The sequence below is a fragment of the Podarcis filfolensis genome (genome assembly GCF_964270895.1).
Source record: "Podarcis filfolensis genome assembly, chromosome: 4".
NCBI lineage: Eukaryota > Metazoa > Chordata > Lepidosauria > Squamata > Lacertidae > Podarcis > Podarcis filfolensis.
In genome coordinates, this window is record NC_139607.1 from 9,767,745 (window position 1) to 9,794,935 (window position 27,191).

General features: G+C 42.0%; 3 protein-coding genes and 1 long non-coding RNA gene across 9 annotated transcripts in view; 2 read left to right on the forward strand and 2 right to left on the reverse strand.

The window, feature by feature from the left end:
• Positions 1 to 3,686: 3,686 nt before the first annotated feature.
• On the reverse strand, positions 3,687 to 11,653 carry COMMD6 (COMM domain containing 6). The gene is made up of 7 exons (XM_083611077.1): positions 11,333 to 11,653; positions 8,716 to 8,774; positions 6,624 to 6,689; positions 6,449 to 6,525; positions 5,796 to 5,964; positions 5,022 to 5,174; positions 3,687 to 4,166 (listed from the first exon to the last, which is right to left on the reverse strand). The coding sequence occupies exons 1-7, from the start codon at positions 11,478 to 11,480 to the stop codon at positions 4,116 to 4,118; spliced, it is 723 nt and encodes a 240-aa protein (XP_083467203.1). The 5' UTR covers positions 11,481 to 11,653; the 3' UTR covers positions 3,687 to 4,115.
• Positions 4,166 to 5,962, forward strand: LOC310761304. Its single transcript, XR_014547357.1, has 2 exons — positions 4,166 to 4,487; positions 4,841 to 5,962. It is a non-coding gene; the product is annotated as an uncharacterized lncRNA (long non-coding RNA).
• Positions 11,654 to 13,219: 1,566 nt separating the features above from the next.
• On the reverse strand, positions 13,220 to 17,657 carry LOC310761252 (mediator of RNA polymerase II transcription subunit 22). Of its 3 annotated transcripts, none has more exons than XM_083611161.1 (2): positions 17,331 to 17,657; positions 13,220 to 14,765 (listed from the first exon to the last, which is right to left on the reverse strand). In XM_083611161.1, the coding sequence occupies exons 1-2, from the start codon at positions 17,352 to 17,354 to the stop codon at positions 14,355 to 14,357; spliced, it is 435 nt and encodes a 144-aa protein (XP_083467287.1). In that variant the 5' UTR covers positions 17,355 to 17,657; the 3' UTR covers positions 13,220 to 14,354. The 3 variants fall into 3 exon arrangements, with proteins under 3 accessions (XP_083467287.1, XP_083467286.1, XP_083467288.1); XM_083611160.1 differs by having other exon boundaries at positions 13,220 to 14,768; XM_083611162.1 differs by lacking the exon at positions 17,331 to 17,657 and having other exon boundaries at positions 13,220 to 17,317.
• Positions 17,658 to 17,754: 97 nt separating this feature from the next.
• Positions 17,755 to 27,191, forward strand: part of UCHL3 (ubiquitin C-terminal hydrolase L3) — a 31,705-nt gene continuing 22,268 nt past the window's right edge. Inside the window, exons 1-3 of one of the 4 annotated variants that reach the window (XM_083610935.1) lie at positions 17,814 to 17,978; positions 19,603 to 19,614; positions 24,051 to 24,179. In XM_083610935.1, the coding sequence (XP_083467061.1) occupies positions 17,937 to 17,978; positions 19,603 to 19,614; positions 24,051 to 24,179 (183 nt within the window). In that variant the 5' untranslated portion in view covers positions 17,814 to 17,936. Of the gene's footprint in view, positions 17,979 to 19,602; positions 19,615 to 24,050; positions 24,180 to 27,191 lie in introns of all 4 variants that reach the window. The other 3 variants (XM_083610937.1, XM_083610938.1, XM_083610936.1) reach the window with 3 other exon arrangements.

Here is a 27,191-nt window from a genome sequence, read left to right on the forward strand (position 1 = left end):
TTGTACACCCTTTGGATTCCCAAACCCCACCACCCCCTTTCCCGGTTTCGATCCCCAGCAAATGTCCATCAGTCTTAATCTACTATCAGCCTGGAGATCTCACGTCTGAGGCTCTTAATTCTCTCTCAGTTCCTCTCTGCCGGTTTTTTTGATAGTCCTTAGTATTAAAGATAACCTGGTATTCTGAAGTCAGCGGGACTTACGTATGAAACAAGCCCACTTAGGAGGATCTTGCAGCAGGTCAAGTTCAGGGCGTAAGAAGCCCCATCGAGCTCTGCCTGGTGTGTCATGCTTGCGCCCAAGGCCAGACCATGAATCGTCTGAGGAGCAGGGGTGGCTGGTGCCCATTGGAACCGCAGAGCCAGTGTCAGTTATTTCTAGTTTTGGCCTCCGTGCTGAGTTGTCTGAGGACAACGCTGAGGAAAACTGAAAGCAGGCAGGTGGGGATTGGCTGGCTGGCCGCTGATTGAGGCTGGTGCCCAATTTGCCCTAAACCATCCTGCTCTGTAGGGGTGTTGTTTTAATCATTCATACCTAGGAAGAGATGGGTCTCTGTCCATCTCAAACCGCCCCCCCAAGTCCACATTTTAAGGTTTTATAGGCTATATGGTACACTTCCTCCAAAATACTATAGATTTCCAAGAGGTAGTGTTGTATTTGATTTGTAGGTTGGGGGCTGGCGCCTGAAAGGCTACGGCTGCACATCTTATACACTAGACCAGTGGTTCCCAAACCCTCGCCTTCCCCTTTTAAAACAATTAAAGGCTGCTACTGAAGCCTGTTTATTTGAAAGCAAGAACTACTGAAACCAGCAGCCTTTTTTTGAGGGTAAATACAAAACGGCACTCCCTCTCTCCTGTCTCACGATCCGGGGATCCATTCACATCAACCCATCCAATAATCCCCCATCATCTCCTGACAGGCTTATCCACTTATTTCATCATTTGGCTTCTTATCCCTTAATCCGCCTACCATTTGTTATCCTCAAAGCCCTGCAGTGGCTCAGTACTTGGGAGAAAGTGTTTCAATGGCATTTTGCTCATGGAAGTCAGTGTTTAGGGTTCATATTTGGGTATGCTAGGTTGCGATCATGACTGTTAAAACACAAGCGCGCGCACACACACACACACACAGGTCGGCTGTGCATCTCTGCAGCTAGTTTAGTAATCCTCAAACTATCCTCAGATCCAGTTCCCAGGGAAGGCTGCTGGCGCAGCATCTAGAATCTGCCCTCAAATGCAGAAAGGGCCAGTTGCAGCACTAGAATAGCACCCATCATCCTAGGAGATTGCAGGTAGGAACTTCTGCATCAGAGCTTGTGCTGGCTCTTTGCTGAGTGTGAGGATTACTTATTTTTACTAATTACTAAGGATTACTTATTAGTCATTATTGTCACAACAGCTTGAGATACAGATCTTCCTCCTACTCCATGGGTAGGCAAACGAAGGTCTGGGGGCTGGATCTGACCCAATTGCCTTCTAAATCTGGCCTGCGGACAGTCCGGGAATCAGCGTGTTTTTACATGAGTAGAATGTGCTCTTTTATTTAAAATGCATCTCTGGATTATTTGTGGAGCATAGGAATTCGTTCATTTTTTTTCAAAATATAGCCTGGCCCCCCACAAGGTATAATGGACAGTGGACTGGCCCCCTGCTGAAAAAGTTTGCTGACTCCTGTGACCTATGGAGAGGCTGGTTTAGATAAACAGAAGATGGGACTTAAGCACTTTAAATTCTATTTCATTATGCAGTTTGCAACTACTACAGTATCTTATTCTTTTAGCTGGTGCTACAGCGTTTTACACTGTGCTCCATTTTTTCCCACCTTTTCTACCTGGTTGCTGTATGTTCATCTATAATTATATTTATATATATATAAGCAGCAAGAGATGATAGAGAGAATATAGCCAAAGGTGACTTCAACTTAAGCCTCTTCTCCAGTGAGCCACTGACCTTATTAATTCAATTTCTACAAAATTCCAGAGGATTCTACACTGCCCTAAAATATTCACTGCCCCTGTTAATACAATAAGCTGTTCGGAGGTCATTTAGTAGCAGTTAAAAGGCCTCTTAGTAATTTCTACAGGTTTGCGACAAGGCAAGAAACTTGTCGAAATAAAGAGTGGATGAACTGTTGACTCCTACCCAGACCCTCCATTGAAGAGACCATGACTGTGGAAGGACAGCAGCAGACAGGGACTGAGGGCTTATGCATCAAATTATAACTTCCTAAACTTAACTGCTGGGTCAGCATTCACTGCTTGCTTCAGGGCTAGTTTGGGAGGAAAGGACATGGGTTATACATCAGGAAAGAAGAGAGTAATCACTTTAAGCAAGTACTCTGCAATAGAACCAAAGCTGTATTTAATAGCCCATAATGGGCTAGCTGTTGTCCTTGTCCATGGAGTTTTCTTGGCAGGGATACTGGAGTGGCTTGCCGGTTTCTGCTCCAGGTGGATCACGCTTGGTCAAAACTCTCCACTATGACCTGTCCATCTTGGGTGGCCCTGCACGGCATAGCTCATAGCTTCTCTGAGTTATTCAAGCCCCTTCGCCACGGCAAGGCAGTGAGTGATCCATGAAGCTATTGTTTTCCCAGTAGTGATGTATGGAAGTGAGAGCTGGACCATAAAGAAGGCTGATTGCCAAAGAATTGATGCTTTTGAATTATGGTGCTGGAGGAGACTCTTGAGAGTCCCATGGACTGCAAGAAGATCAAACTCTCCATTCTGAAGGAAATCAGCCCTGAGTGCTCACTGGAAGGACAGATCATGAAGCTGAGGCTCCAATACTTTGGCCACCTCGTGATAAGAGAAGACTCCCTGGAAAAGACCCTGATGTTGGGAAAGATTGAGGGCACAAGGAGAAGGGGACGACAGAGGACGAGATGGCTGGACAGTGTTCTCGAAGCTACCAGCATGAGTTTGACCAAACTGTGGGAGGCAGTGGAAGACAGGAGTGCCTGGCGTGCTCTGGTCCATGGGGCAACGAGAGTTGGACACGACTAAATGACTAAACAACAACAACAATGGGCTAGCTAAGGGACGTGGGTGGCGCTGTGGTCTAAACCACTGAGCCTTGGGCTTGCCAATCAAAAGGTCAGCAGTTTGAATCCCAGTGATGGGGTGAGCTCCCGTCGCTTGGTCCCAGCTCCTGCCAACCTAGCAGTTTGAAAGCATGCCAAAAAGTGCAAGTAGATAAATAGGTCCCGCTCCGGTGGGAAGGTAAACGGCGTTTCCGTGCGGTGCTCTGGTGTTGGTGTTCCGTTGCGCCAGAAGCGGCTTGGTCATGCTGGTCACATGACCCGAAAAACTGTCTGTGGAGCGGACAAATATAAAGCCTGTAAAGCGAGATGAGTGCCGCAACCCCAGAGTCGTTCACGACTGGACTTATCTGTCAGGGGTCCCTTTACCTTTAATGGGCTAGCTGGCATCTAAAAAAAAGGGAACATGCATGCATACAGGTGACAGCCAGACAGTTTTGTTTATCAGATGCAGACTCCTCGGACCACTCCTGATTTTCAGAAGGCCCAAGGTTCTGCAGTCTGGGGCATGCATGGAAAACTACAAATCCCAGCCTAAAATTACTGTGTTTAAAACGTCTAGCAGCAGACAAGTACATTCACACACAGACTTAAGGTTCATAAGCAAAAGGCAGCAGACAATCAGGGAAATAAAGGTGCAACGATTTTTCCCATCATTAGATTTAATAGAAAACAACAGCATTTTGGATTCCCAAAATATGTGGCATGCCACGTTTCATGGGTAACAGGCTAATCAATATGATAGAGCTAAAAATTAACAGAAACCACAAGCTTTATAATTGTGGCCCAACAGCACTCGGGCAACATCTCCTGCACAGTATCACTTTTCTGGGTTCTTCTGTATGGTGAAAATCCTATGCCCACTACATTTGCTCTTAAGCAGCACATCCTTCTACATGTGTGTAGCATTTCAGTATCTAAGGCATTTTACAGGCCTTTGAACATGAACGGTCCAGCAGATGGGCAAAGTCGCGTAGGAAATTGAAATGACACCTTCTCTTAGCAGAAACCACAATGTTTTAAGGCAAACAGGAACAGCTCATTTGGTTCAAAACAAGCTGCACAGCAGATGCTCAAACTGTCTCAAGGACGGCTGCCATTTCCTTGAACTGATTGTAGAAGTTCTAAAATGGAAATAAAAGGAAAGGATATACGATTATTTGGATACACAGTCCGTGAGATGTAGCAGCCTACTTCAAACTGGTGCCCCCCAAATGTTTAGGACTAGAACTACCAAAATCTCTAACCGCAGCTCATGCTGGCAGAGGCTGATCAACGTTACAGTCCAAAACATTGGGATGACACAAGTTGGGGGAAGTTGACCTACAGTGTTTGGCTTGTATCTCCAAGTTCAAATCCCCAGTCAGGGCCTTTTCACACTTCTGCACTTCTTCAACGTCCCTTCTCTCCTCTAATGTCCAAATTCTCTCTCTTTTTCATGCTCGGTCCTGTATACCTGAAGGAGCGTCTCCACCCCCATCGTTCAGCCAAGACACTGAGATCCAGCACCGAGGGCCTTCTGGCGGTTCCCTCATTGCGAGAAGTGAGGTTACAGGGAACCAGACAGAGGGCCTTCTTGGTAGTGGTGTGAAGGAAATAAGCAGCTATTCTTCTCTTTAAAAGACATCTGAAGGCAGCCCTGTTTAGGGAAGTTTTCAATATTTAATGCTGTATTGTTTTTAACACTTGATTGGAAGCCGCCCAGAGTGGCTGGGGAAACTCAGCCAGATGGGCGGAGTATTAATAATAATAATAATAATAATAATAATTATTATTATTATTATTATTATTATTCTAGAGCCAATCATAGTACACCGTTACACAAAACGTATTTCAAAAAGTCAATGCATTTCCAGTTTTCAAGTCTTAAGTTAACAGGAACACAGAAAACCAATGGAGTTTCCATTGCAACCCAGTTGATTTGTAACCACGTTGGAACAAGTGTCAACCTTTAAAAGGGGTTATGTTATTATACAAACCTGAAATTGTGGGACCGTCATTTCAAATGTTTTGCTTGTGATGTGGCCTGAAGCATCTGCCACTTTTACTGCCATCGTAACATAAGGAGACTTCAGAGATTTGCAGCTGTCGGAGCTCACTGCCATCCCCAGCTTCCACTGAAAATCAATAAGCTGGAAATAAATAAAGAGAGAGAATCAGACACTGTGGCCAATATGAGTTCTTCAAGGCTGGCAGAATGCGCAAGTAGCGTGTTCAAATGCAGCACCAAACCATGCTTTGGCATTCCATTAAACAGACTTGGGCACATGCGCAGTTTCTTCCCCTCACATGCTCATGTTCCCTCCTTGATATTCTGGTTCACATCAAGCTAATCCAGATGTGAACCAAGTTGTCGTCGATGTCAACAGAGCTGTGGCAAACCTTGGATGCCACATTAAAACACAGCTTAGAAACCAATGGTCATTTAATTAATAATGATGTTTTTTGGTCTGAACCCAGGCTCATAGTTTGCTTCCCCCAAACAAACCACGAGCCCCAGTTTGCACAAAACAACATTCCTACATCTGCAGCTCAGAGATAGCAGCCAGAGCCCTGGAAACTTTTGCACAGCATGCAACATTGTGCTGCTCGTTCATGTGGGGTTTTTTTCCTAAATAACTATGGTTTAATGTGGTATGCAAACCAGGATACTGTGTCATGGGACAACAATAATATACAACTAGAATTTTACGCCATGCTCTGCAGAAAGAGGCTACCCCAGTGCAAACCTCCTTTGAAACAAATTGTTTTACCCGTCCAACAACTGCTACATTTTTGGCATCTTCCGACACCGCAATCGAGCTGCCCTGTTCGTTCCAGACGTGACGAAGAACCTGGACAGCTTGTTTCGGCAGAGTACCAGCTGCACCTCCTAGCCTGGTAGACAGGTCTTCTGGCGAGAGTTTATCTTTTGCTGCTGTGCTAAACAAAACAAAAAAAGGAAAGGAGGGGAAAGGAAGACTTCACTGCTAGATTTTAAATAGAAAAGAGCTGATTTTAAATTTTGCTTGTCCCCTGGAAGACTGTTTTACACCTATTTTAGCAGGGTTTTTGTAAAAAAAACACAAATAAAATAAAATACAATTAAACAAAATTAGATCATTTATCATACTTGTGGCTTGCTCTTCCTCCAGTGAATTCTGGAATTATCTCACAAAGGAAACTGTCAAGGAGGTTAAGCAGAGCATCATGGTTTGCCTTGGGCCAATGGTGTACCAAAGAATATGTATGAGGAATCCCTGTATATCGTAGATGATTATAGGGCAGGCTAACAAACCAGGCTATAAGGGTAAATCAGTATTTTTAATTCACAGAAGCACTGCTCATAATTACAGATACTAAATTTCTTCCTTGCAGTAAACAGTAGCGATGTAGTTAAAGAGATCCGAGGACCATGTTTGCTTACCTGAATACAAAGGAAATGGCATTAACAACCTTTTCCAGGTCACTAGTGACTATTTCAATCCCAGCTGCCTGAAATCTCTAGGAGAGAAACGCAGTTCATAGGGTTGTAGCAAAGGACAAATTAATAACAGGTGTTGTTAATATGCATGCAATATTGTTTTAACGATTCAGTTTACCTGACATAGTTCCACTGTGTTCACAGCTGGGATCTGACACTGAAGATTCTGAATGATTTGCTGACACTGCAAAGAAAGAAGATTTTAAATGGTTCTTAGATGACAACTACTTGCTAATTGCAAATGCAATTTGTGGGAATTAAAAGGATCCGCCCCCCCCAAACCCCGGAATGAAACAGCATTCATTTGCTTTCAATGGCAATAGAGTGATAAAATGGGGGTAGAAGAATCCCTGGTTTTAAGATCATTCAAAAACATGGCAACTGTCAATCAGCTAGCGACTTATCAACCTCATGGTAGGGAAGGCCTTGCCTGGACAATTTTCATAATCTACCCATGGCTGCAAGCTTTAACCAGAAGTTTTAGCTGACTGATTAATGCATACACATTTAAATAACCGAGACTGAGAGTTAAAGGGAAGACTTATTTTTAGGCTTCCTTGGCTATAGTGAGCTACTGTACTAAAGGACGGCCAATAATTTAATGCTGTATTTTTAACACTCGATTGGGAGCCGCCCAGAGTGGCTGGGGAAACTATAAACTATATATAATAAAAAAGATTAAATAAAAGGGCATTAAGGATGTCCTTTGCTTCTATTGTAAATTCTCTCGGATATCCATATTTCCAAGAATGGGCCTTGCTAATATGAAACTTACCTTTAAACGGTAAACAATCAACTAAAGCTAAAGATTCATCGTGCATCTTGTTTCAACCTTTAAACGTCTGTGAAACTTTCCTATGCCACCTGGCTTAGGCCAGCAATTAAGATTACGTCTTTCCATAATGGAAATTGATAGTCTCAGATTTTACATTTTTATGTGTTTTTCTTATGCATAGGTACTACTGTAAGCCACTTAGATTTTTTAAAAAATGATATAGCAGTATATACTTCTGTAAATTAAATTTACATTTCTGTTCAATTATTTTTTAAATTTTGAGTTGGAAAGGACTCACCTAGTCCAGCCCCCTTGGACAGTTGAACCACGGAGGCTGTCCCTGGGTCTGTACATAATAGTCTTTACTTGGCCAAGCACTCTACATTTGCCAATAAGGCGATAAGGGCCTGGTTTGAACGTAACACTAAGCCAAACTATGGCTTGCATCAACTGGCTAAAGTGGCTGCTGTCTCCTCTCCAGGAACCATCATTTTCACATTAAACTATGGTTTCTTAGAGTTATGTGCAAATGCGGCCATAATATTAACAGGCTGGAACCTAAAACGGTTTCAACTCTAATGATTTGTTGGAAAGTATCATATTGCCTGAACATAAGCAACACTTTTTTCCCCAAATTCCGACCGCGAAAAGTTACCAAAGTGCGGCTTAAATTCGCGACCTTACAAAAATTGGGTTTTACAATATCGCTACTGAAACAGACATACAGTAAAACGGAACAAAAAAAGTTTTATTGCCTATTTGCGAGCTTGAGACTGTTGTACAATTAATTCTAATGTCATTCGTCGCTTTCCTCGTATTTTACAGTGCAGTATTGATTTTTTATTTGCATTTATGGTGCTACGAACAGGTGTTTAACCCACTTGTGGGTCTTCTCTAGTACCCATAGGATTTTCTTCTACATTTGCCATTTATGGGTGTGAGTGCCTGCAGAATTTTAAGGGAGCAGCTTATATTCAGGTATTGTCTTTTTTTCTCTCTCCCCCGCCCTTGAATTTTAGAGGTGTGGTTTATTTGTGGGTGCGGCTTATGTTCAGGCCAATACGGTATTTTCTGAATATAAGTTAAATAATACAAAAAAAATCTGAAGTTTATCTTGGAGACAAATAAATAAGCTTTCCTTAAATGTAAAGTGGTAGGTGGTAGAAATGTTTATGAGCTGTGTCACCTATGCATGTTTACTCGGAAGTAAGCTCCACTGTTTTCAGTGGAGTGCGTCTCAAGTTTTAAAATATATTCCAGTCCCATGTGAGGCAGTATGGCTCCATCCCACCATCCTCTGAAGCAAAACTGTTTTTCTTTCATGAAACTGTGCATCAGAAATACTAGGAAGGGAATTAAAAAACCAAAAGACACACAATCGAGCAAAATCGCTATAAAATGATCCATGATTAAAAGGGGGAAAGAAGTTACTTACTAGCTCTGCAAAAAGATCCTGTGGTATTGTTCTGATGATGTCCGTGGCGCTGCCAAAATCTGCAAAACAGAGAGATTTTGAGCTTCACATTTAAATCACTGTGCAACTCTAACCAATGCACCAGCTGGGTGGAAAATGGCCACCAGTGGGTATCTCGCTGGCAGTAGCCTGAAGAAAATCCCCAAAATTGTGCACTTCGCTGGTGGGTTTAAACCCCTCAGCTGCACCTGTTTGCCTTGGCACAGCAAAAAATAGTGTTTTCCCCAAAACACCTTACGCTCTGGCTCATATGAACAGCAGGGCTCCACAAACTGAACTGCTCCACAAATGGTTTTCAAAAGGTCTTTTACTAGAATTCGGACAGCTGTAGTCGCATACATCCATAGAGCAGTTTTGTTTTTGGGGATTTCTATTGTTAATATTCCCAGAAGGAATTTTCGTAGCACAAAAGTGGAGAACAGATGCAGGGCCATCAAGAGAAGAACGGCACCTTAAAATATTAAAATGTATAGAACGTGGCAGCATGACAAATAGATGTAAGAAATATTGACGGTAAGAATTTAAAAAGAGGACTGGATGTTACATATAGAACATATGGAAAATATAAGAAGAAAATAAGTGTAACAGGGGAAAAATACTCAGCAGTAGATGTGACAAAGCGGAATAGTGTAAAGTAATGAAAATAATTTAGTAGAATCAGAAAACGCAGTCAAAAAGACAACAGATAGGAAACAAGAGAAAGAGTGGAAGAGGAGTTAAAATTAAAGCTCATAAGAGTCAATTAAACTGGAGGAATATGTTACTATTATTTACAGATATATGTCTTATATTTATTTATTTTTCTCTTTCTCTCTTACTACCACAGGCTTGAGTGTAACATACTATGCACTGATATGATAAAACAGAATAGCAAATATTTTTTTTAAAAAAACAAAAAAGGTATTTTGCTATTAGATAAAAGTATAAACATTGTATTATTTAACCCAACTAATGAATGAATAAGGAGAAGTTGTTTTCTGCTCAATAGTGGCTGCAAAAATGATGAATATTGGGAAGTGAATCAAGCATCTCCTAGACATCCGTAGTCCACACAAGTATGGAATGGAGTTTTTTTGAGGGGCAAAGCATACGCAGGAAGTCAGGAAAAATTAGGTGTTCACTGGGCGGGGTGTGGCAGGAAACACTTAAGCAGGCATAGGCAAACTCGGCCCTCCAGATGTTTTGGGACTACAACTCCCATCATCCCTGACCACTGGTCCTGTTAGCTAGGGATGATGGGAGTTGTAGTCCCAAAACATCTAGAGAGCCGAGTTTGCCCTGCACTTAAGGGTCTGGAAACAAAACCTTATTTGGAACTGTTGCGAGATTTGGATAAGTTTAGCCTGCAAAAGAGTAGACAGAGGAGACAAGATATTCAAATATCTCAAGGGCTGTTACATGGAAAATGGAGCAAGCTTCTTTTCTCCTGCTCAGAAGGTAGGATTCAAACCAATGGCTTCAAGTTGCAAAAAGGGAGATTGTGGCTAAACATCAGCAAGAACTTTCTGGCAGTAAGAGCTGTTTTGACAGCGGAACAGATTCCCTTGGGAGATTGTAGACTCTCCTTCCTTGCAGGTTTTAAAGCAGAGATTGGATGGCCATCTGTCAGGGATGATCTAGTTGTGACTCCTGCACTTCAGAGGGTTGGACTGGATGACCTTTAGGGGCCCTTCCAAATCTATACTTCTATGATTCTAGGATAAAGAAACTGTAGGGCGATTATTCTGAGGACAACCTGAAGCAGCGATGGAGGATCGGTGACTCTCTTGATGCTGTTGCACTTTGATTCCTATCAGTCCCAGGCAACACAGCCAGGGGTCAAGGATGAGCTGTAACCCTCTCACAAAATCTAAAGGTCCACTAACCACCCTGAGATCTACAGGGGAAAGGCGATATGCAAATTTAATAAACAGCAAATAATAGCAAGGCATAGCTTCTAGGTAGGGCTAAAAGTGAAATAGAGGGCTTACTTGAGAGCAAGCATGTTGAGAAGGCGGCTTGCAAAAGACGCACAGGATAAACACCACCTATGCACTTGAAATAAAAAATTAAAAAACTGTCCAGGTGCACCTTACAGACAATTTTATTATTATTATTTATCTCAAATGCGTCTGACCAACACGGCTACCTACCTGAATCTAGAACCACCTATGTAGGAAGTGGGAAGTGCCGTTTAGGGAAGCTTTTAATATTTTATGATTATTGTATTTTAATATTTTGCTCGAAGCGGAAGATGGGTGGGGTATAAATAATAAACTATTATTAATATAATTATTATTAAGCAGAGTTAGGAGGCAATGTAGACCAGGAAGCACTTGAGGCGATGGGCCGGTTCCCCAGAACCCTCCTCATTTACACCCTTAGCCATAATAATAATAATAATAATAATAATAATAATAATAATAATATAGTTATTCCACGCCTTTTTCAAGGAAAAAACCCACACTATGTTCAACAAGGCTTACTCCCGGGTAAAAATATATGGGCTTTTAGCCCTCCCCGCCTTTTTTTAAAAATAGCTTCCACGGCATGCTTCCTCGTTCAGTCCCCAAAGCGACTAACCTCTCCCCAAACTCACCCCACGGTGCGAGCGGCTTTCCGAGCCCCATCGCGGCGGCTCCCGCAGCCACGGACATCAAAGGACGCGCCTCCCACTTTGGAACGCCTTGGAACGTCGGCGAACAACGAGCGGCTCCCTGATTGGTCACTTCGCGGCAACAAAGCATTTTTCTCCTTCCGAGACTTCCCTCCTAGCCAATCAGAAGCCAGGGTTTCCCTCCGTTGTTTCCGATGGCGGAGCTTCTTCCGCTCTTGGTCGCTTTGGCCGGTTTACGAGCATGCATTTTTGCCCGGGGGAATCAGTTGACTCTCGCTGGAATAAGTCGCGGCCGCTTCCCCCTGAAAGCGCTCCTTTCTCCCCTCTTCCCGCTGAATTTTATTTCTTCTGGACTACAACTCCCATAACTCCTTGCCGTTCGTCATGCTAGCAGGGGCTGATGGGAGTTGGAGTCCAACGTTCACCCAGAGGTCTGTAGGAATCTTTGGCTGGGCTGTCATTTAAGGCGGGGCTTGTTTGGGAGCCGAGTTTTGCTGCAGCAGCGTTTTTTTTATTTCTGTTTTGGATCCTATTGATTTATGTGGAAATTGTTCAATTTATTTGGGCACTTCCCCCCCCCCAGCAAATATTCTTAATGGGATATATGTATGTGTAATATAATATAATATAATGTAGCCTAACAAAACAATTCTTAAAATATTGCTTTGTTTTGAACACATCTTAAGATTCCCAAACTGGAAACTCATGGTCCAGTCATCACAGACAGAATAAAAAATGCTTATTATGTCCAATCCTATGTATCTTTAAGGACGCGGGTGGCGCTGTGGGTTAAACCACAGAGCCTAGGGTTTGTCGATCGGAAGGTCAGCGGTTCGAATCCCCGCGACGGGGTGAGCTCCTGTTACTTGGTCCCAGCTCCTGCCAACCTAGCAGTTTGAAAGCACGTCAAAGCGCAAGTAGATAAATAGGTACCGCTCCGGCAGGAAGATAAAGGGCGTTTCCATGCGCTGCTCTGGTTCACCAGAAGCAGCTTAGTCATGCTGGCCACATGACCAAGAAGCTGTACGCCGGCTCCCTCGGCCAGTAAAGCGAGATGAGCGCCGCAACCCCAGAGTCGTCTGCGGCTGGGCCTAATGGTCAGGGGTCCCTTTACCTTTATGTATCTTTACTCAGAAGCAAGCCCCCCTCTATTCAGCTGTGGTTCCTCTCAGCTAAGTGTGCATATGATTGCATCCAAAACCCCAAAGTTCCATATCTTCTGGACTGCAGCCCTTCAGATACTGTTGTCTGACTATGGCATGCTCATACCATGCATACGATACCACTTTAAACAATCGTGGCTTCTCCCAAAGAACTCTGGGAGCTGTAGTTAAGGGTGCTAAGCAATATTAGGAGGCCTTTGTTCCCCTCACAGACCTACAATTTCCAGAGTGACTTAACAATCAATCCATTTTAACAGAGAACTCTGGGAATGAATTGCAATTCTGCAATTCATGGGTAGGCAAACTCAGTGGCGTAGCGTGGGGGGTGCCGGCCGCACCGGGCGCAAATCCACGGGTTAGGGGGCGCAAATTACTTGCCTTGCCCCGGGTGCTGACAACCCACGCTACGCCACTGGGCAAACTAAAGCCCGGGGGCCGAATCCAGCCCAATCGCCTTCTAAATCCAGCCTGCGGACGGTCCGGGAATCAGTGTGTTTTTAGTAGAATGTGTCTTTTTATTTAAAATGCATCTCTGGGTTATTTGTGGGGCCTGCCTGTTGTTTTTACATGAGTAGAATGTGTGCTTTTATTTAAAATGCATCTCTGGGTTATTTGTGGGGCATAGGAAGTCATTCATCCCCCCCCCCAATATAGTCCCCCCACAAGGTCTGAAGGACAGTGGACCAGCCCCCTGCTGAAAAAGTTTGCTGACCCTGCTGTAATCTCTGCACCATTCAAAAACTACAACTCCCATAATTATCCGGGGGAATCAATAACTGTTCAGCATGGCATCCTAGTGCTTTCAATGTATTGTATGAATGTGGCCTAAAGCTGGCATCTTCATTTATTATTTATTTCATAAAATTTATACACCACTTGATTGTAAAAAATAAATAAATTCAAAGCAGTTTAATCCCACTTAGCTAGGAACAAACCCCATTTAATTCCAGAGGATTTACTTCTGACAGTGCCAGATTTACGTATAAGCTAAACAAGCTATATCTTAGGGCCCCACTCTCTTGGGGGTCTCCAAAAAATTTAAAGGGGGGGGGGACTGGATGTACTTTGATAAAATACATATTTTGTTATGTGCAAATGGCTTTAGATACCTATTAGGTCCATAAATAGCCATACAGTGGACGCTCAGGTTTTGAACATGATCCGTGCAGGGTGCACATTCGCAACCCACAGCAGCGCGTTTGTGCACGCGCAGGTTGCGCTTCTGCGCATGTGAAAAGCACTATTTAGCGCTTCTGCGCATGTGTGACTGCCGAAACCCAGAAGTAACCCGTTCCGGTACTTCCGGGTTTCGGCGGTCCGTAACCCAAAAAAAGCAACCTGAAGCGTCTGTAACCCGAAGTATGACTGTATAGCACATATTCAACACAAAAACCAGCGACAACTTGTTGTTGACAAAGGACAGCTGGACATATAAAGGGCCCCATTACCTTCAGAAGCTTAGGGCTTCATCAAACCTAAATCCGGTCCTGACTTCTGAGTAGACATGGTTAGGATTGCAATTTAATCAAGATCCTGATTCCTGTTTGCAAGTCATTTAGGTGACAAGATCACAGTGTCGATGAGGGAGCAGATCTCCACATCTCCGTGCAGAAAGTCCTAGTGACGTGGTGCACTTGCCCTCCAGCCACCTCTCACGCCACACATAAAGTACTCAATAAAACTGCTTTGGGGCCAGAATTCTTTGGGATGCTGAGAATTTAGGGATGCTTTTTAAAACAAGGACAGTTGTTGTCATTTTCACACACAACCTGCCGCCGCCGCCCCCCCCATGTCAGAAACAGGAAATTGTTGTGGTTACTACAGGGGAACCGTCCATGGCTTCATTTGTACCTGGAATAGTAATATTCTTCCTCCAGCTCATAGAAGTCTATGGAGATCTCATCACGCAGGGCAATCAGCTTCTTGTCGCATTCCTCCTGAAGGCTGCGCAACTGCTGGTTCCGCTGCTTGATGGCTTCGTTGACGGAAGGGAAGTCATTGAGGATCAGGAACTGTTTTAGGTCAGAGACAAGCTTCATAAGAGACTCGCCAGCCCGAACAATATTTGCAGCTCTGACATGCATCTCATAGTTGTCCTGCTTGCCTTGGGTTGCCCGAGAAACTTGGGTTTCTTCCTCAATCTTTGCCGTTTTGATTATCTCTGTGAAGTTATCCATGACCGACTTGATGTCATCTTTCAACCTCTTGTTGTAAGACTGAAGGAGGGTTTCCTTGCTCTGGGGGAGCACGTGCTGCTGCGACATTGTGGGGGCAAGAAAGGTCAGAAAGAGTTACAACTTACTCAATACATGTCATCCTCTTGCAGCCAGGCGGCCATTTTCTCTTTTTCTCTTGCGAACGATTCGTCCTTCATTGGCTACGTCCAACCAACGGGGCAGGGAAAACATTGCATTTGGGTACTTTTTGATGTTTTGTTCATTGTTTATAACGACTTTTGTTACATTTTGTAGTGATGTAATTTTTAATATGTTGTCAGCCTCCTTGAACATGGTTTTACCTTTGGAAAGGCAGCATACATATAAAATGATTGCTTGATTGTAATAAATTTGAACACAGTCCCACCTGGATTGGAAAAGATTATTTCGTTCCAGCATTGCAGAGGCTGCTCTTGTCACAAATCCCCTGTTATCAAACTGTTGTAATTTAGCATTTTCATGCTTGATCTTGACGTTCCTGTGTTTGAAAATTGCCATTTTAAGGTCAGTAGCAGAAGTGTCCCGAAAGCTTGAAGTTTTCTCCCAGGGGTTTCTGAATAGCTACCCCTTCTGATGTCAGGTTTTGTATCCATTTATTGCTACTGACTTTAAAGTGGCTGTTTTTGAACAAAGAATCTTCTAAGGCAGACTCCAGCATTAAGTTACGGTACTTAACAAGCTATTAATTTATTGAAGTTGCAATAGAATACAACAGAAGAGACAGAACATGCACTACAGGTGACTTGCAACTTATGTACATTTAACTTGTGTGCATTCAAGCTTTACACGCTTGGCAAATAAAAAAAATAAGAGAGGATGGAAAGGATTTAGGTGTCTGAGGGAAAAAAGACTGGCAATCCCACCCAGCTTCGAATCCAACATGTTTTGACCATGCATGATTAGGGCCTCACATACTGGAATAAAACCCAATTGAAAGCTGAGGGTCTCCTGTATGTGATGAAACACCCTGGCCACGCTAAGTTGGCTATATCATTGGCAAAAGAAGCTAAACCGAAAAAATGCAGTACAGCAGTGCTTGTTGCTTGGGAACTTCAGATGGGAAAGGGAGGGACATCCCCAGACACATCCAATGGACACCTGCTGAAAGCTGTGATTGGTTGTGACTCTGTGATGCATGGAAGGTGTACCCGCATCATGTGCATTGCGCATATAAAAATTGTGAATCAGCACTGAGGCATCCACGGAAGCTGATATCAAAATGTCATAGTCATGTATTAATTAAAAGCTAATCATAAAAACAACCAGACAGCAGGAAGTACTGCTGTCAACAACTATTATCTGGGATGATCAGGTATTCAGGTATTGGAAGATTTTGCTCAGGCTGTTCCTTTGCTATTAACTGCTAGAAACTGGGGTGAATAACAGGGGGTGAATCATTCATTTAATGGTGTTGTGGCTTCCTTGGCAGTCTTGCTCAATAAAAAATTGATGGCTGGTCTAATGTGTTGCAACAGCACCTTCAATATTAAAAGAAGAAACTACCATATATTCACATTGTATGGGTAAGTGCGCCGCAAAAAGCAAGTAGGGTCCTGTATTTAGACACTAGATACCTAAGTATCTGATCGGGACCTTCAAGCCATGCAAACTAGAAGCATTTTACTGGCCAATGATGGACTAGCCAGACTGACCTTATAGGGAAGATGTCCTAGTTAGGTTAAACACTGGCATATTAAACACCCTCAGAAATAACTATTTCACATTCAATGCCTGTTAAATATGCAAAAAGAAAACTACATTAGGCAGTCAGCCCCCAAAATCTACATGTTAAAATGGGAAGGTAGTTTCATTTCAAGCTCTGCCTCACCCTTTCCAGTTGCACTGAGCTGGAGATGCCGGCATGAAATGCTGCTTTTCAATGCAAGGAGTCCCTTCCAACTTTTTTTTTTTTTAAAGTTTGATGTTTTATCATGTTTTTAATATTTTTTTGGGAGCTGCCAAAAGTGGATAGGGAAACACAGCCAGATGGGCGGGGTAGAAATAATTATTAATATTATTATTATTATTGTTGCTACTACAATTCTTCTTTTTTTGCTTTTTAATGCTTTATTGAGATTAAAAAGAAGTAACAAACACAAGGATTAATCAGAAAAAAGGAAAAGAAAATAATATTTGTTACCTCACACCACAATACGTTCTTCTTGAGTCTCCAATGACTTCCCGCCACCCCATCATGAATTTACCCCTTAGTCTATCTAGCGCACTATTAATTTCCATTTTCTTTTTGTTAATTTTCATCAATATGATGTCCTCTTATAATTATCCATCATACCACAGAAGTCATTCAAGTCCTGCCACTGACATCCCGTTATTACAGCAGTCCTTAAGGTATTTTTTGGTACATGCCGCATTTCTTAATAAACGTTTGATCAGTATTACGTCTCAAGTTTTTCTCTCATTTTTGCCAACTCAACTGAGTAGGCTATTATTATTACAACTCTATTATTCTCAGTCTAAACCCAAGAAAGCATTCTGGTAACTCTCATGGTGCGCTGCTTCTATATACTTTTATATACTTCTTTTTCACAAGTACTAAAAGAGCCAGAGGCTGGTTTCCCCCAAGGGATTAAACTTTGTTACCAGGTAAGGGCCGGCCCAAGACATTTTGGTGCCTGAAAGGAACCTCAAGAGGGCAGCCGCCTTCTCCTGTCTCCTCCAGTAAAGATTGGCCCCCGCTGCGGATGCTGCGCCGCCCGAGGCCGCCGCCTCACCTGGCCTCTCAGGTGAGCCGGCCGAGAGTACAGAGGAACCTCGAGCTGCGCCCTCTAGAGGCAGCAAACTGCCCCTGCAGCTGCTCGGCCGGGCGTGGGAGAAACCAATTCATCGCAGAGGAGGGGGGGGAGAGAAGGAAACCAGGCGTATTTACACAACGCCGCGCGGTCCTCATTTTATTCCGTTGTTTTGATACCGCCGGCGAGGGGGTAAAAGGAAAACAAAAGGAGGGTCACATTTATGTGCGTGCGTATTTGCTTTCCTGCCCCCCCCGTTCGTCTTGGGAGGCGTTGGTACGCGCCGCGCCTTTCTCCGGCGGGGAGGGGCGCGGGGCGGGCTCTGCGGGCGACGCTGTCCGTCGGGGCGGGCGGGCCGGGGCTCCGGGCGGAAGCGCGTCGAGGGAGCAGGAGAGCGAGGTCTCGAGAAGCCCGGCCGGCAGCGGGGAGAGAGGAAGAGAGCGAGAGGAAGGGAGCCATGGAGTCCCACCGCTGGCTGCCTCTGGAGGCGAACCCCGAGGTGAGGGAGCCGGGGGACGGGGAGGAAAGAGGGGGCCACGCACACGTCGAGGTGTATATGCTTTTATATATATATATATATATATATATATATATATATATATATATATATATATATATATATGTGTGTGTGTGTGTGTGTGTGTGTGTATATATAGAGAGAGAGCTAGATAGAGAGAGAGATCTATATATGTAATGCACACAGACTTACATGAATATACACACACACATATTAATTTACATCTACCTTGTTTCCCCGAAAATAAGACAGTGTCATATATTAATTTTTGCTCCCAAAGATGCACTAGGTCTTATTTTCAGGGGATGTATTATTTTTTCATGAAGAAGAATGCGGTACACATTTATTGTTGAACCAAAAAAAAGGCGAAAAAGGAAATTTATTACCTTTATACGGTACCAGTGGCGTAGCGTGGGTTGTCAGAACCCGGGGCAAGGCAAGTAATTTGCAGCCCTAACCCGTGGATTTGCCCTAACTCCAGATGTTGCGCCCGGTGCGGCCGGCCCCCCCTGCACCCCCCACGCTACGCCACTGTACGGTACAATGTCTTACGGTAGCTTCGGGGGCCTTATATTCCGGGGTGGCCTTATTATCGGGGAGGCCTTATATTCGGGGGAAGCCTTATATTACAGCGAGAGGCAAAACTGGAAGTAGGTCTTATTTTGGGGGGATGCCTTACTTTTGGGGAAACGGTATATATGTAGTCACGCACACATATACGCACATATATGTAGCTACATAACACAATATATTTATATTAATGCACACGCATATATGCGGACACACACACATATTTATTGACATCTATATATAAGTATATTTGTACACGCACATATGCGCATATATATGTATCTACGTAATACACAATATATTTATATTAATGCACACGCATATACGTGCACACATTCACGTTTATTGACATCTGTATATAAGTATATGCACACACGCGTACATATATATATGTAATAGATATTTATATTAATGCATACACATGTGCATACTCACATATTTATATACATCTATATATTAGTATATTTATGCACACAAGTATAAATATAGACATGCATGCACATATATATACATGTGCATACCATATACATACATGTGCATACCGTATATACAATTATATATATACAGTTTATATGTACACACACACACACTTGCATGCACACATATATGCATATAGACAAACAGCTTCATTTTATATATTTAAGTTTGGGGTGGTGGCAGTGGCAGTAGGAGTCAATTCAGAGTTTGTTTTGGGATGGAGGGGAAGGTGGTTGGGAGAGAAATGACAAAAAAACGGGGGGGGGGCAGTTGTTTGTTTGTTTGTTTACTTGCTTGCTTATTAAACCTATATACCACCTTCTATCCGGTGATCACAGGGTGGTCTACAGTATAGAAACTCAATATGTATAATGTAAGGATGACAGCATGAAAGACAATGAAAGGGGGGGACTGGGATGAGGAGGTTATGCATAGGGGAGCATGAGCTGTTGGGGATTTCAGGAGGGTGGGAAATGAGCTAAAGCATTTCCAGTTTAAGTTTTACTGCTTAGTGACCGATTAGAACTAAATCACTTTTTTTCTTCCTGTTTTTTTTCAGGTCACAAACCAGGTGAGCATATTTTTATTTATTTATTTATTTTTTAAAATAATTTTTATTAACTGGCCAATCACATCAAATTAAATCACATCACATAAATTCCAAATTACAAAGCCAAATTTTTAAATTTTGTTGGGGGAACCCATACTTCAAGATCCAAAGGGGGATTCAGATCATCTTCTTATTACTTCGTTAATGTCCAAATCAGTCCCAATCAGTCCAAACAAAATTCATAATTCTATCCAGTCTTATCTTGGTGTTTCCACATCATATCTTGTTCATATAATTTCTATTTTTCCTTTACGATCTCTTCTGTTAGTCTCCTTAAGCCGATAAGCAAAATAATAATCCTGTGTGGATTTCCCGTACCTCCACTAAGTCCAGATGGTTTCCATATATCTCTTTCGTAGATAACATCGCTCTTTCCATTATAAATTTGGCATTTGTCGCTCTTAAGTCCCACCAAGAAGTTGATCCACGATATGTAAACAACTCTATTTCTCTCTTTCTCCTCCCAGACCCAAGAGCTCCAACAATGCCTCCCAAAATGGCGACGGCATTTTTAACTGCGTCATTCCAAAACTCTTAGCTTTCCAGCTTCATCTTGAAACATTGCTTTGGTTCGAAAGTTTATCTTCACACAGCCTTAAATCCACAGCTTAAGTCCTTAGTTTCTGACTCATTAGGGGAGGGGATTCTTGTTAAATCACATAAGAAAAAGGAAGGCAGGTTTTTTCCCCCCTCCCCCCTCAGTCATACCGTATCTTGACGTATCTTCTCATATTTTATTCTTGTCTTGTTTTCAGAGATCTCTTCTGTCAGCAGTCTTTACTCCCCTTTTTCCTTGAAGCATGTGCAATTTATCTCGTCCAAATTGTTTCTTTTGAAGATGCTTGCAACTAGCGGCGCGAATCAGGGATGGCGTCCAGGAGTGCCGGAATCCCACAGGAGGGCTTTGTGCCTAGTGCCCCCACCCCCACAAATTCGGGGGTGGTATAGGGCACAGCAGGCAAGGGCCGTCCCCCCCACAATCCTGGGGGGGTTTAAGGAGGCTAATTACCCCCATCATAGCCTCCAAATTACCTTGTGTGGGTCGGAGAGATGTTATTGTCAGCCATCTTCCGATGCGCCACCTAGTGGCCCCCCTATTTATTTATTTATTTAAGATAACAATTTGCTTGTTGTATTCTTGGATTTTGCACCTCTTCTGTTCCCATAACCTTTTGGCTGTGATGTGTATATTCCTCCTTTATTCTGTCTCTGAGTGCATGGATGTGTGTCTGTGTATTGTACACCCACCCACAGGCTCTCTCTCATCCGTCAGCTGAGGATAACACTTGGGCATCTGATGAAGTAAGCTCTGGTCCATGAAAGCTTATGCTGCAATAAATCTGTTGGTCTTTCAGGATGCTGCAATACATGTTTGCATTTGTTGCAAGAAATTGACTCGCTGCCTTCCCTGTTTTAAGGCCAGGGAGTTTCCCATTCTCCTTCAAGGCCCTGCACAGTCACCACAAAAAATTATACCTCGGCCGCCTCCTTGCAGCCTACTCATTTTGTTAGAGAAAGCATCTCCTTGTGGAGAATTTAAGTTTGGGAGAAAATAAACTCATGAACGTAAAAATGTGTTTTATGGTTTTATAAACAGTGTTTGATAACAGTGTTCATCACTGTTTATCGCATGGTCTCATAATGTTTCTAAGTATCAGTATCTTTAATCTTGTTAATCATAATTTGCAATGCTTAGAAACTTGATTCTCACACATCACTATTTCTATTAACACATTGTTTTGGTTCTATAACACTTGGTTTCCCTCACCATAGCTTCAGATCTTTTGCATCTTAACATGTCTTAAGCATTAATGGAATGGGGTATCATCTTCCTTTGTGTATGTCAGCTACCCAGGACAGTTGACTATGCAACTTCTGTATTTTGCCATACCTATCATAGTTCTTGCTCTGTCCTGTATAACTGGTCCTAGGTGACACCACAGGAAGGAAATGCACTTCCTGTATGCATAGGACAGTATCAGTTTTCTAGGAAAGGATAACAATTAAAAGTGATGGAGTTGATGTGGAAGGGTGACCTCCTTTTGAATATGTGTATAAAATATGAGGGGTGACTTTTAAAAGAACAAACATATGTAAGTTACTAGTTAACCCCTTGTTTAGAGGATAGATAAAGGACCATCAAGGCACTTTCTTGTACAAGATTCAGAATAAAGAATCTTAATTTATGTTGAATCCGAGCTGGATACGTGGAGGAAGAGGTTTGTGGTGTTTGTGAAAAATTGCAATCTGGTCTTTCGAATGTGACACATTAGGCTTTTGCCGATGTTGCTCAACAGCATCCCTGAGAAGACGAGACAGGTTAATTGCTTATTGCTTGGGTGGTAACGAAATCTTTCACAGCAAATGAGTTTTCTGGCATGCTCAAAAGCTAGTGCATCAGCACATAGGTTCATGAAGGAATTTCCCTTTGGGCCTATGTGACAGATAAGTACTAGTACAGTAACTCTTGCCTAAGCCATCCCTGTAAAATTCAGTAAATGCAGTTCTTACCTTTACCTCCTCACAATCTCTTTTTTTTTTTTTTTTTTTTGGAGGATTATTCAGCCTTGTAATTACACAGTCGCCTGACCTTATGGCAAGCAAGCAATGCCTCCAAGTAGTGCATATTTTCTCCTGCTTGGCTTACTCGAGGGGGAGGTACAGAAATATATTATGGCAGCTGCTGTTTCTTCTCCTCTCCATGTCCACAGTGGTAAGATTCAGGCAGGCAGGAGTGTCAAGCGACAGTTGCCATGTCACTGTATTCATTTTGCCACCTTTAAACTTTGTGGTGGAAGTCCGCGCCGCATGAGTGTGAGATGAACTGATTCTATAGCTGGGTTTCCCCAGTGCTGGGTTTTGGCAGAGTATATGGAAGACTGAAAGAAGATAAACTTGCAGAGTAAGTGGCACAGAGACCCCGCCCTGAAAAGCTGGTATTGTAAATGCATTATCTGTTAGATAAATGCTGTTTGCGTGGGATCCGATTGAGTTCAGCAGGTTCATTAACGTGGCACACAAGTTAAAGATCTACTGAATTCCAGTGGCCCGGCTTGTACCATCGGTAACTAGATTTTGACAACCGAGTATAAGTCTTCTATATCTGTGTTCCTGGACAGGTGCTGTTTAATTTCAAGCTCTGCATAATCAGTGGTTTATGCAGAGAAGTGCACGCCTTCAGATTTTTGCAACCCTATTTTAGGCCTTTTCCTGGGTGGCAATTTATGATTAGTGAAGCATTTGAGAATTACCGTATTTTTCGCTCTATAAGACGCACCAGACCACAAGACGCACTAGTTTTTGGAGGAGGAAAACAAGAAAAAAAATATTCTGAATCTCAGAAGCCAGAACAGCAATAGGGATCGCTGCGCAGTGAAAGCAGCAATCCCTCTTGCTGTTCTGGCTTCTGGGATAGCCGCACAGCCTGCATTCGCTCCATAAGACGCACACACGTTTCCCCTTACTTTTTAGGAGGGAAAAAGTGAGTCTTATAGAGCAAAAAATATGGTACATGCTGCAGGTCCCCTAGTGTGTTTTGTGGCAATAGAAACACCGTGGGTCTGTCTCCATACCTGAGCCTCTTCCATCAATTATTCTGTGTAGTTTATCTCCTCAGTTCTGTTATAACTTAAGTAGGGATTGGAGAAGCAAGTGATGGCCATTACCAAGTACAGTCAACACATTTTAAAATCCAGGCACAGGTCAGGATAAGGATTAAGGGGTTAAGCCAGAGGCTATGTGGAAAATGTGGGGTCACCTATGTGAACAGTTATTCTCTTGTGCATCTGTATTGATTAGTGTAAGAGAACTTGCAGATGAGTCTCTGAAGATAAAATTGGTTATCCTCAACTGTGTTACTTTCTAATTTCTGGAGAGAGCAGTGGGAAATGAAATTAGGAATAGCATAGTTTGAAGGTTGCTTCTTTGCATTACTGGGTGGGTGGAACCCAGAGGCTGTGGAACCCTTGAATTTCTTACTTTGAGTAGAAGATTGCCTTGCCACATCACAAACCGCTTATATAAAAGTCCTCCGAGTTTGAAAAGTTACTTTAAAATGCAGGGATGGGTGGGTGTAGGAATCGCAATTTGAGAATCACTAGCCACAGGCAGCCTTAAATTTGCAAAACTGATTGCATTGCCGCCTAGATCTCAGCTACACTTAAGTTCCAGAAGCAAAACCATTTTTCCTTGAGCTTTGAAGAATTCAGTTTCTTAATAATACATAACTTAACATTGCTGCTTATTACTACCATCCTCTGTCAGTTGTGCTGTCTATGTTGAACCATACTGAAAGATGCAAAATATTACCTTTTTTTTGGAAAGAATTTTTTTTACAGTACACTGTGTGAAGGCTATACTTATTGATAAATGCTTAATGTGTGTATCTCTTTTCCTAGTTTCTCAAACAGCTAGGGATACATCCCAGCTGGCAATTTGTGGATGTTTACGGCATGGAACCAGAACTCCTTAGCATGGTGCCAAGACCTGTTTGTGCCATCCTTCTCCTCTTTCCAGTAACAGAAAAGGTAATTCTTATTTATCTTCAACACAGTTATCTTCCCGATGAAGTACTTTAACTTTGGTGTCTTACAAATGACCTAAGGAAAGCAGGCTTTGGTAGGTTCAGATCTTGGTCAGACTAGAACAAAGCTATGTTTCATACATGCTCGCTCCCATTTTTCTCTTCTTTCTTCATGAACCTTGTTTGGGTGAAGAGACTCTAGCTTCTTTTCTTTTTTAAGAAAATATTTTTAATTAAGAATTTCAACATAATAATTTTAACAAAGATACATCAGCCACATTATCCCCCCCCCAGACAGAAATCCACCCTCCCTCAGCTCCTTTCTCTGGTTTCTCAACACATATTTTTATTTGCATGTTGTAAAATTGTAAAGATCCTCAGTTTGTCTATCTATATATTACCAATAAAGATTTTGTGAATGTTTATTCAAAACTTGCCAAAGAGTTCAGTTCATTTTTTGTTTCTTCAAATATTTTATAAAAGGTTCCCATTCATCTTTAAAGTCAGTTATCCTTGTCATGTAGTTTGTATGTCAGTTTTGCCAATTCCACATAGTCCATCAGTTTTTCTTGCCACAGTTCTTTCGTCGGGATTTCTTCATTCTTCCATCCTTGTGCTATTAAGACTCTTGCCGCCGTTGTCGCATACATAAAAATATTTTTAAATTTCTTTGGCAGGTCTTTCCCCACAATTCCTAACAAAAAAGCTTCAGGTTTTTTCACAACTGTTAAACGAAACATTTGCTTTAACTCATTATATATCATTTCCCAGAACATTTTAACTTTACTGCAATCCCACCACATAGGATAAAAAGTCCCTTCTTTTTCCTTGCATTTACAACATAGGTTTGAGCCCGTTTTATACATTTTCCCTAATTGTACTGGTGGTATGTACCATCTATACATCATTTTCATGTAGTTTTCTTTCAGTAAAGAACAATCTGTAAATTTTAGGTCAATTTTCCATAACCTTTCCCAGTCTTCCAACATAATATTGTGGCCTATGTCGTGCGCCCATTTAATCATAAATGCTTTCACCTCTGTGTCTTTGGTCTCCCATTCGAACAAGATATTGTATGCACCTTTCAACAGTTTTACTTTCCCTTCTACCACTTCTTTTTGAAATCTAGATGTTGTATAACTAAATCCTTTCTTGTTGTTGTCTTTGTATGTTTCATATAATTGTCGATAATGTAACCAACTCTGAAAATGGTCTTTTATTTCTTCGTAGTCTCTTCATTTCCATTTCCCATCTTGATCCTTTAACAGATCAGTATATGTAAGCCACTTTCCTTTCTTTCCAAGTGGTTTGAGCAGCAAAGCTTTGTGTGGTGATCCTTTAATTGCAGAAGGAGGATCTGGTCCTCCAGTTCTTCCTGTTTCCCTTGAACCCCTTCCACAATGCCCTTCTTCTCTTAGTTCTCCTACCTCGTCTCTAACTTTTTCCCGTTTGTCCACCTTGGTTTCTAATTTATTAACCTTGTCTCCCAACATCCCAAATTGCTCTTTCAAAACTCTGTTTGAGTTTTCAATATCCTTGCGTACTTGTTCAATCAATGTTTGATTGGATCGAGTAAATTCCTTTTTCCCCAAAAAAATTTGTTATTGGTTTTCACAATATTATAAACAAACAAACACATAAGACAAACAAACATAAATCATAGCCTGATTGAAATTTACACTTATTAACTTTGTTAAATGACTTCCCTGCTTCCCCTTGGTTGAATTTCATTGCATATCCTTTTAAAGGTTTCCCAAATCATAATTCTTATAAAATTTAACTTAAACATTAGCATCCTTAAATCTTCACTTTATGAAATGAAACATATTAATTCATCACTTAACATAAATAAAATCCAAAGCCGAAGCCAATTAAGTATCAGCAAGCTGTTTTCAGTTATTTTAACTTAACATATTTAACTAAATAATCATTAAATTTAATCCACTCTTCCTGATACTCCTCCTCCTTCTGGTCGCGGACTCTTCTGGTTAGGTTGGCTATCTCCGAAAAATCCATCATCTTCACCTGCCATTCCTCTCTCGTTGGTAATTTTTGGGTTTTCCACTTCTTAGCTAACAAAATATGAGCAGCAGTAGTGGCTCTGCAACTTTCTGAATTCAGGAAAGAAATGGTTCAATCAATGCAGGAATTTACTTGAACTGCTGCTACTGCCACAACTGGATCGAGTAAATTCCTGCATTGATTGAACCATTTCTTTCCTGAATTCAGAAAGTTGCAGAGCCAGAAGGTCTGTCTGCTCTCTTGATCTTGATAATACTTTATTCGGCTATAAGCCCACAAGGTAAAACCAATCAATAAATAAAATAGCATTTTACATTCTAAAATATCAACTAAAATATTTCAACGCATAATCTCCTTCACGTTACATACAATCTCTAGATGTACCATATTGTGGCCTTGAATATAAAGATGGTGGTCTGTCTGCTCCTTCTCCCCTTTCTCTCCAATCTCTGCTTGTCCACTAGCCCTTCTGCCGGCTGCCGCAGCTGCAGCTGCTCCCCTCCTGGTTGTTACTGTACCCTCCTTGCCCACCATGTCTTATCAGTCGGTTCCCAGTGTTATTTGAGATGTTCAAGGTCACACCTGCTAGCCCAGTTCCCTCCAAGCGTGAGACTTTCCCCCCTCCCAACTTCCTTACAGTTTCACTTTCCCTCTTATCTGCCTCCTCCCTCCAGACAACAACAAAACTTATAATCATATAACAAAAGGAAGGCACAAACGAAAAGGGAAAAAAGAAATAAAAACTTCCAATATAACAGGAGACATAAAATATACAATTAAAAGGGTATCAAATAAAAAAGACAGAAGAAAGTAAAAAATAATTTAAAAATCCAGAATACAGCCGAAAGGAAAAAATAAATCAGTTCAGCTCTAAATTGGTGTCTTTAAGAAACTAAAATGTTCTTTAATTTGTACTTATCTGCTTGTAATTGTCTCAAACTGTATTGGCTTACAATAGTTCCAAAGTTTATGTCTCCGTATTATTTCCTGTTTG

Excerpts from the sequence above, each read along its gene's own strand:
- LOC310761252 (XM_083611160.1), bottom strand. The coding sequence starts at position 17,354 with ATGTCTTGGGCCGGCCCTTACCTG. Across the intron at positions 14,769-17,330 it reads CTTGGGCCGGCCCTTACCTG|CAGCACGTGCTCCCCCAGAG; the intron begins GTAACAAAGTTT and ends ACAATGTCGCAG.
- COMMD6 (XM_083611077.1), bottom strand. The coding sequence starts at position 11,480 with ATGCTTTGTTGCCGCGAAGTGACCAATCAGGGAGCCGCTCGTTGTTCG. Across the intron at positions 5,965-6,448 it reads GCCATTTCCTTTGTATTCAG|CACAGCAGCAAAAGATAAAC; the intron begins GTAAGCAAACAT and ends TGTTTTGTTTAG. Across the intron at positions 4,167-5,021 it reads TGACGGTCCCACAATTTCAG|AACTTCTACAATCAGTTCAA; the intron begins GTTTGTATAATA and ends TTTCCATTTTAG.